Source organism: Argentina anserina, chromosome 6 (assembly GCF_933775445.1).
Source record: "Argentina anserina chromosome 6, drPotAnse1.1, whole genome shotgun sequence".
NCBI lineage: Eukaryota > Viridiplantae > Streptophyta > Magnoliopsida > Rosales > Rosaceae > Argentina > Argentina anserina.
This window is the reverse complement of record NC_065877.1, coordinates 8,048,997-8,058,319: the sequence shown is the minus strand read 5'-3', so window position 1 is coordinate 8,058,319 and position 9,323 is coordinate 8,048,997. Positions and strand designations below refer to the sequence as shown.

General features: G+C 37.1%; 2 protein-coding genes across 2 annotated transcripts; one reads left to right on the top strand and one right to left on the bottom strand.

Annotated features, from left to right (window-relative positions):
* The first annotated feature begins 1,637 nt into the window (after positions 1-1,637).
* Positions 1,638-2,919, top strand: LOC126799907 (probable membrane-associated kinase regulator 4). The gene has a single exon (XM_050527168.1). The coding sequence runs from the start codon at positions 1,638-1,640 to the stop codon at positions 2,769-2,771; it is 1,134 nt and encodes a 377-aa protein (XP_050383125.1). The 3' UTR covers positions 2,772-2,919.
* Positions 2,920-5,340: 2,421 nt separating this feature from the next.
* LOC126797930 (ankyrin repeat-containing protein At5g02620-like) lies at positions 5,341-8,434 on the bottom strand. Its single transcript, XM_050524701.1, has 4 exons — positions 8,072-8,434; positions 7,173-7,736; positions 6,530-6,939; positions 5,341-6,403 (listed from the first exon to the last, which is right to left on the bottom strand). The coding sequence occupies exons 2-4, from the start codon at positions 7,504-7,506 to the stop codon at positions 5,510-5,512; spliced, it is 1,638 nt and encodes a 545-aa protein (XP_050380658.1). The 5' UTR covers positions 7,507-7,736; positions 8,072-8,434; the 3' UTR covers positions 5,341-5,509.
* Between the last annotated feature and the right edge of the window lie 889 nt (positions 8,435-9,323).

Here is a 9,323-nt window from a genome sequence, read left to right as displayed (position 1 = left end):
TTCTCGATCTTGTTTTTACAGTTCATACGAGTTAATTCGGCTCGCTCACACAACTTAGTTTTTACGAATAACAAGTTTTAACCATGCATTTCATGGTTCGAGTATGATGCCATAATGATTAGATCATTATGTTAAGGAGAACTATTACCCATAATTCAAGTCGATTGCACTTGAAGCAGGTGAAATTTTGTTCTGAATTGTTATCGGCTTACAATTGGACACTGGATTTTGTTCTAGTGAGGTCAACAGTTGAAGCTCTGAAAATACTTTTGAGTTCATCATTCAGGGAATATATTTATAGAACTTTTTTCAACATTTTGACTAGGTCAGACACATTAATACATATGATGATAACCCATGTTAGATTTGGAGGCATACGATAAATTTTTTCCCACTCGGCTTCTCAAGTAAAAGAAATGAACTCAAAAGGAAAAGTCTCTGTCTCCCTTTCCATGATTATAGAATAGTGAGAGTGCAGAAAACCACATTTCGAGAAGTGGGGCTTTCCCCCAAAACAAAAATAAAAAATAAAAAAATGGGTCGGATTTTTGTATATAATTTTTCAAATTCAAATCTTTGGTTGCAGGGAGGCCAGTGGAGGGTTGCAGAAGAATCACAAAATTACATATGGAATTGGCATATGCTTCTAAACATAAGGTGCATTATTTTGAATAGAAGTTTGTTCCTATAATTCAAGGCATAAATTAAACCAAGACATGTTCTTCCAAAAAAATGGTCAGAAATTTAAATTATATACACCTACTGAAATAAACAAATTGAAATATAGTGTTTCCTAGATCTTAGATATAGTAGCACTTGGTCTTTGTCCTAGAACATAAAAGATGGGTTCCATTGTTTGATTTGTTTCACTGAGCTGAATAAGAAGCAGAATGGTGCATATCATGAGTTTCAGATTAGATTCTAGTTTCTAGCTGAGATTTTGCTTTGGTTCTATGTACTTTCACTTTCTTAACACTGTTTCATAAGATAGGCAGATAGAGTATGTTACTTACATTGAAACTCACAATAAAAACAGCAGCGCTGCTCTGTCAACATCTCTTGTAATTAGTGGAAGAGAGTCTAAAGCCTTCTGTTCAGACTTTCTAAAGATCCAAGTTCATGGTACTTGATAGTTGATAAGAGTGGATGGAGAATAATAGGTCACATAGATGGGACTGTTCAACATGTCACCCATTATTTGATTGGATGATTTGAACTTTGAACTCAATGTAAGCAACTTCATATAAGACCTGACTAATGTGTAAGTCCACATTGTTGTTTTGGGTTTAGGGATGAATGATAATCAAGCTAGATTCTATGTGGTATACAGTTTTTGATACCTAATTTGAAAAGGAAAAATGAATGAACTCTAAATTTTGTAGCTTTTACAGCATGGAGAAAAGTTTTACTTTCTGTATGCTAGTCCTTGGAAGTAGTAGACAATATTGCAAAGAAAAAAATCAGAGAAATTTTGCTTCTATATTAATAATTCAAACTAGAAAACATCTTTGCTTTAAAGGTGCTCTGCCTCACCAAGCTCTTCTCCCCATAAGCATCTTCACATTATCAAAGATACACAAAGAGGAAGAGAGCGAGAGAGCTGAGAGAGAAGGGCGAGCAGGGAGAGCAGGCTTCACATGAGAATGGCTAGAAACCAATTGCAAGCTTCAAGTAATATTCAAACATCAGATGAAGACTACATAGAAATGGAAGTAAGTTCATCTTCCTCAAACTTCTTCTGTTATTCCATTAGCTCCAGTCCACCACAAACTAGAGAGTTTGAGTTCCAAATGTCCTCAGCTCCTGACCATGACAAACAGTCCACTACTTCTCCAGCTGATGAGCTCTTTTACAAAGGAACACTCCTTCCTCTTCATCTCCCACCTCGCTTGCAAATGGTCCAAACCATCCTTCAAACCTCAAACACTACCAAACTTGATAACAAAACCCAACAAGCCATTGAACAAAGCTTCACTCTTCCCTTCATCAAAGGCTCTAGAACAGCTCCCTGCACTAACACAAGTACCCCATTGGATAGGTCCTGCAATATCTCACCCTCAGAGTCTTGCAGGGTCAGTAGTGAGCTAAACCCTGATGATTATGTCTCTGAATGGACGGAAGAAATGAGTGTTTTCATTGGTGATGATGCTTCAAAAAAATCTAATTGGTCCAAGAAGCTTAAGCAAATAAAGCAGTCCATTTTGAGTCAAAAGCTCAAGGCTTCAAGGGCATATGTTAAGTCCTTGTTTAGTAAGTCCACTTGTGCAGATGATGAGTACCCCTCAACCAAGTTAGCAAGCAATGCAGAACAAGAAAATGTCTCAAAAGTTAACAAGGATTGCTTAAACAAGTACAGGAAGATGGCAAAGAAGAACCCTTTTGGGAAAATTGACAATGGAAGATATCGGATTTCAAGTACTACTCTCATGAAGAGCATTGAGAAAGAAATGGCAGAGGAAAATGCTAACATTAGTCACAGGAAGTCATTTTCTGGGGCATTTCAACAACATTCAATGTGCTCATCAACAACTTCCTCTGTGTCTTCTTCTTCATCTTCCTCCTTTTCATTTAGTGGCTTCTCAGATTTACAACTGCTGAAGAGGAGCATCAGTGCAAATTCTGAAATCGAGAGCTCAATTGAAGGAGCCATTGCTCACTGTAAACAGTCACAGGTGGGTGTGAAGAGACAGTTTGTTGGAATCAAGAGACACCAGGAAATTCCCAATGCCACATCCAAAGCCATGAGAGAGACACACATGATTGCATTATAGGATTGAGGATTTGAGATGGTTCCCACTACCATTTTTCTTGCTTTTGTTTTAAATTTGGACTTCATTTAGTGAAGTATGATGTACAGGAAAGCACTGTTAGACTAAAATCTTCAATCATTGGAGGATTTACAGTTCAAATCAGAAAGTCTGAGTTTTGTAGCTATTGAGTTTCAATCAAACAGTGTTTGGTTTGATTATTTTTACTGGTTAATTAGTATAGTACACTGTTGCTATTATTCAGTGAGCCAAACATTTACCAAGGTGTCTTAAGATTGTCAAAGTTTTTGCCTTTGATTCCGCAATAATAACTACTACACTCTCAGATGTCTTAAGCATGTTACTTGAAATTTTGTTAATAACACAATAACATTATGGAAGTAGTATGAGTTTCTGCTGACAATCTCTTTTGCTAAAGGTAAAAGAGAAAGTGAAGTCTATTATCAACAAAATAGTACATGCACTCAAGTTACGGAAACCTTTTCTGCAATGTGAGCAAAACTTTCTGGTGGAGATTGGATACTGGAAAACCATCTTGCAAGCTAGGTCTTTGTCCACACTAGCTGCTTTGAATCTATGTTTCATTTCCAAACTAGATTCTCAAGGAAGGAACCAGGCTTTATGTCTTCCATCATCATCATTCTTTTAGTTTTACTTGTACCCAGAAGAACTGTGGCTGAAATTTTTCTAGACTTTTAGTCACTGCAGCATGAAAGTCATCCATATATCTTTTTCTGCCATGAAAGTCATGAATTTCCCAAATACTGATGGACCTCATAATCAACAATGAAAAGTTCCAATCATATTACCCAATTTGTATCTTAGCAAAAAGATGTAAAACTGTCAGAATTATTATGCTTAGTTTAACTGCAATGAAAAATAATTGGGGTCAAAATATGTACCCTTTCTACCTCTACAGAGCATCCAGATTCCAGAGACTATTCCACGCATTAGAAATCAAAACAAAAGAACGCACGTAACAGCAATGTGACACCAAAATTATTATTAAAGAGAGATTTGAAAACGGTATCCTTTCAGACCAAGAACAATATAGCATTCCATAGATGTTCTTTTTGATTGTGACAAAGCATTCCTCTTGTGAAAATGTGTCTGCTAGACTTTTGACTGGAGTAACTGATAAAAATGATGTTGATAACACATTTGTTGAGCATTAGGAGTTGCATACAATATAAACAACTAGATTGCCACCATTAGTTACCATCAACATTTTTGTCTATCCCAAGAAGAATAACAAAGCCTTATATGTCCATCCAGTACTGCAAATGAAAATTTACCTACATCACATAGTATAACTACAAAATAAAAAATAAAAAAAATGATACACTACAAAATAAAACATAATATAATTGATAGGCAAAACAGATTACCAATATGATCATTTTCCCAGCAGGGTTTACGCAGGGTATGTGATTAATTGATTATAAGTAAAGAAGGCTGTTAATCCTAATTATATGAAGTTCAGACCAGCATGTCAACCAAACCCAGATAAAGAAGGTTTAATCATAGTTATAATTAATATATGGTCTTGATAGAAATATTCTGGTTCATCAGTTTGGACATTGGATACTTTAAGACCAATATGTGATGAGTGGCAATAGAGACACAAGATCAATGTTGGATATGTGATTAGTACCAATAGAGGACCGAAACTTGTTGTGGTTAGGAAAGTACATATTGATTTTAGGAGAAGATTTCTTTATTCCTTTTTATCTTTTTTTATTATCAATTATTCCTTTTTATCTTGAATGAATGAGAACTCATGGGATCACAGAAGTAATTTACAGTATTTACTTGAAAATAGATTTTCTTCCTATGAAGTGATATGCTTCACTATTACCTTCACTTATCTAACCTGCAAAAGAGAAAAGAGAATCAATTACAATTCTGTTGTGTGAATTTAATACAGCTGTAAATCATTCAAATGCGTTTAAACTTGGATTTTAGAAGGTTTGAACTGTGATGATCTCTAAACCCTCTGTCTGACAAAAAAAATAGGACTGAAAATCAGATGCTAACTTAAATTTCACCAATAGTCTGAAAAAAAAAAAACTATATCAAATTTGCTTCCAATGAATCACCCATTCCGCCCATAATTTTTTAACTATATAGGAGTGTTTGCATATGAATGTATATGAGGTGGAGCATGTATGCATGTGGTAGTGTCAGTCAGAGAGATTCAAGGCAGCAACATTATTTTCATTACTTGCAGTGATATCTATTTCCAGACTGAAGGTTTTCACATGGTCATCTATAAAATCAGAACAAGATTAAATAGAGGCAAAATTGTTTCTCCTTGTTATCTTGTAGGCCTCTTTTTGAGAGAAAGGGCCAAACAGACTCCTGTGCACATCATCAAAAACAATTTTGTTCCCTCCAATTTTAAAGTGGAAAGGCATATACTTTTCTCTTCTAAAGAGTTCAGCATAGGGCACGTTTGTTGCGCAGGATTGGATGGGATTGGACTAAGACAGTCCAGAATGATATTGGAATTTGAGGAGCTACTCTGGACTCTGGAGGGTATGCCATAGTTATTAAATGAAGTCACAACATATACACTGAAAACCCAAACTAGGGTACCAAGTTTTTCTCCTTCATCAATATACAGATCATTTCCAGTCTCTGCTGTTATATGTACTGGTTGTTGTCCTTGTTAAGTACAACGATCAAGTGCTACTTGTAACTGTACTAATCGAAAGATATATGTCATAACATGAGCTGTATCAAATTGCATACACTTTCTTCTTCTTAAACTCGGTGTTGATAAGCTCAGAATCTGACATCACTGAGAATGACCCGGAATGTGAGTGTGACCTAGTGCTCAGTGATGATCTTCGGGTGCTGCTACGAAGTTTTGAAGCCTCAAGTCTCTGCACTACCATCCAATAACACATTGTTCCCAGTGTCATTCCCATAATCACTGTACCTATACCTGTTACTCCAACTGCCAACCATTTCTCTTTCTGTCCGACGATAACATAAGACAGTGCAAGAAATGCAACCGAAACCATCACACAGGCCATCCACATCAGCTTGTTTATAATTGACATCAGTTGTTCTTTTTGCTTCCTCTCTATAACAACAATAGAAGTTTGAACAACCACTACAGCCAATGATATGAAGAGTGCAAAAGAATCAAAGACGAAGAAGACTATGAACTCGGCTTTTGGGGCTATGTTTGCTTCTCCAGGAGAATATCCAGGTGGAAGTTTATCCTGGTCATTGGGGTATTGGCCTGGGACTGTGAAAATTGCAGCAAAGGCAACAGTGGCAATGAGGACAGCCACAACTGTGGTGGAGGTTATTGCATTGTTAAGCCCATCCGAGTGCATTTTGTTCAGCCGTTTTACCATACCATGCACTTGCTTTCGTGTATGTCGTGTTTGCTTGATCTGGTCATGCACCTCATGTTTAATGTCACTGACAGTTTGTTTGAGCTCTCGGTTTGCCATCATGGATGGTGGTCTCATGGATTTAGCACTTTGAATGCCTTGCTGTTCTAGAATGGCAGCAATCACAGATTGCCCATTCTTCTGAGCAGTATCAAGAACAGTTTCACCAGACTTGTTAATGATTGTTGTGGCGATCCCATTATAACCCAACAGCTGCTGAACAATCTGCAAAAGTATAACGCTAGAATTTGTTATTTCGATATCATGAGATGTGATCATTCTTATACATATAAGATACAGTAAGAAACATTTATTTCAATTTTCTAGAAATCATAAACCAACTATCAGTACCTGAGCTCGACCCTTCCTGGTTGCTATATGCAAGGCAGTGTTACCCTTGTTATCCATCATGTTTATCATAGAAGGATCCGCTTTTACTAGCTCATCCACCAGCTCACCATTCTGTCCCTTAACCGCCATATGGAGAGCTGTCTGCCCCTTCTTATCCTTTCTTGTTGCAATTTCAGGTTCTTTTCTCAAGAGCGCCTGGATAACGTCTAAATGCCCATTTCTTGCTGCAGAATGATAGGCAGTTTTCGCATTGCTTCGCGCTATGGACACCAACCTGCAATTATTCCCCAAAAGGAAATTTACTACATCAATGTGACCCAGCGCAGCTGCTGTGTGCAGTGCTGTGGTGTTTGTTTGATCAACAGTCATTGAAAGTTCTGGTATTGCCTCCATGAGAACCTTCAGTACCTCTGAAACACCGCAACAGAACACATGCTATTAGATGATTTCCATTTTCAATCAAGGTTTACCAAATTTGTTCAGATTTCTACATAAATCACATAAGAAAGGATGCTGTTATAAACTTTATGCAATCATCTGAATAGCTTAACATCATATTGAGATAAGAACAAGGTTACATACTACGCAAGCAAGCATATCACAAAAAATAAGTAACCAAACATTGAAACATCCAGATACTTACCCAAGTGGCCTTGCTTGGAAGCAATGTGAAATGCATCACACCCATTTCTAGCTTTGATACTAGCTACACCAGCATCACAGTACTTCATCATTTCCTTCACCAAATCAACATAGCCACACTCGGCCGCCACATACAAGGCAGTTTCACCAGAGTGATTCTGCTTCATCAACATTTCATTCAACTCTGCCTCCTCACAATTTGAGATGATTTCTAATACCGATCCCAAATTTCCTGCTCTGGCTGCCAAATGCAAGGGGCCGTCTTCTCGCTTCCCTGTCAACTGCTTCGTCATCTTCTTCTCGCAGAAGCTTTGCTGCCTCACAGGTGCTTCCATAGTTGAAACGAAAATTTCCAAAAAGTTCAAAATCCAAATTCCTCCCAAACATTCAACCAATATTTCCCCTTTTCACCACGGAGGCCTCAATCAAAGTCAAGCAAAGAGCACACCAGACAATCACTCTGTGATTGATGAGGATAAGATTATTCAGATGACTCCATGAATTTGCACGTGGGAAATCTGGAGGTTTGATTCCTTTATTCCCATTACACACAGTCTGACATCTTCTGCACCCCAAAAACAAAATAATTCCATTATTAAAATAATAGCCAAAAACCGCCTAACTCTCTCCTTGTCTCTCATAATATTTATAGTACAGCATTCTTATATTCATCATCAATCAGCGTACTACTACTCAATGCAAGAGTGCATAGAGAAAGCAACAAAAGATGTGAAGCTAAACAAAGTTGAAACCGCGTTTACTATTTGAAACTCATGTGCACCCACCCAATAAAACCATATAGTTGGGGGCACTAAGAACAAAACTACAAAACCCAAATTGATAAACTAACTAAACTAACAAACAAGAAACTAAATTTGCAACATGGGATGAACTACTTACTGATCTTTGAGCTTGTGGGTTCAAAAGGAAGAAACTTGTTGCTTGCCCCCCAACTTAGAAACTGAGATAAACAAACCGAGACACTTGAGAGAGCAGAGAGAAAGTCGAATGAAACAGTGTGTGAAATGGGGTAAAGCTCAGTGAACCAGTGGAGGACACTTTGCAAAAGATGATGGTGACAGGGCACTAGAAGAAGATGATGATGAAGAAGAAGAAGAAGAAGAGATGGGTTTACTGCGCACTGATCTATAACAACCAGCTTCCTTGCAAAAATGATTTCACTCGTTTTAATGGTTTTATCATCCTCTCCTCAAATTCAGGTCTTTACAAGTTTTGGACAATAACTCCTGATCCCCCCACGTCAGTATCTCAAAATGGAAATTAATGTACCAGAGTAGTTCTTCCGTGCAAACCAAAGTGTAACTTGCTAGGGATGCTAATTTTGCCAACCAATAGCTACGTATAACCATGTCATCCCTGTATGATAAATAGACATTTACAGCTCAACTCATAAGCATTATAATCGAGGGTCTAAAATATCGGTTATCGGGGTTGTATAGAGAAAAATAATATATCGGAAATATATCGGATTTGCTAAGTTTTAGTTAATATTAATATATTCCGGGGTTGTAATAAATAAATTTTGGAAAATAAAAATATTTAGATGTTTTGACAATGAAAATACATAAATAGACAAAATAGTGTGTCATCTTTACAATTCACACATAAATTCATGATACTTCTTCTTTTTCCATCACTCCAAGCATATGATATGATTGAGCAGCAGGTCTTAGCCCACTCATATTCTTGATTCTTAAGTGCATTCTTTGTTCTCTCACTTCTTTGTTCAACAATGCTTCTCTTAATTTATATTGGCTTGGAGGTTTGTAGCCCGGACCATATTGTCCGACCACTTCACAAAATCTTTTAAAATTATCATTGTCAAGAGCATGAAAAGGAATAATATTCTCATACACCCATCGTGTCAAATATCCATGCACACTTTGTGTTCTTTCTTTACCAAATGCGTCATTGATAACTTGTTGTTTTCTTTTTTTGCCTACATCAGTTGGAGGATGAATAGAAGATGCAAATCTATCCATAGGCCCTCTAATATTTTTCCTTTTTTTTGCTCCGGTAATTTGGACCTCCTCCTCCTCCTCCTCATCACCACCACCATTACCATTATCTTCTTCTTCCTCTTCCTCTTCCTCTTCCTCTTCTTGGGATGTCAAGTGCACATCTTCCCTCA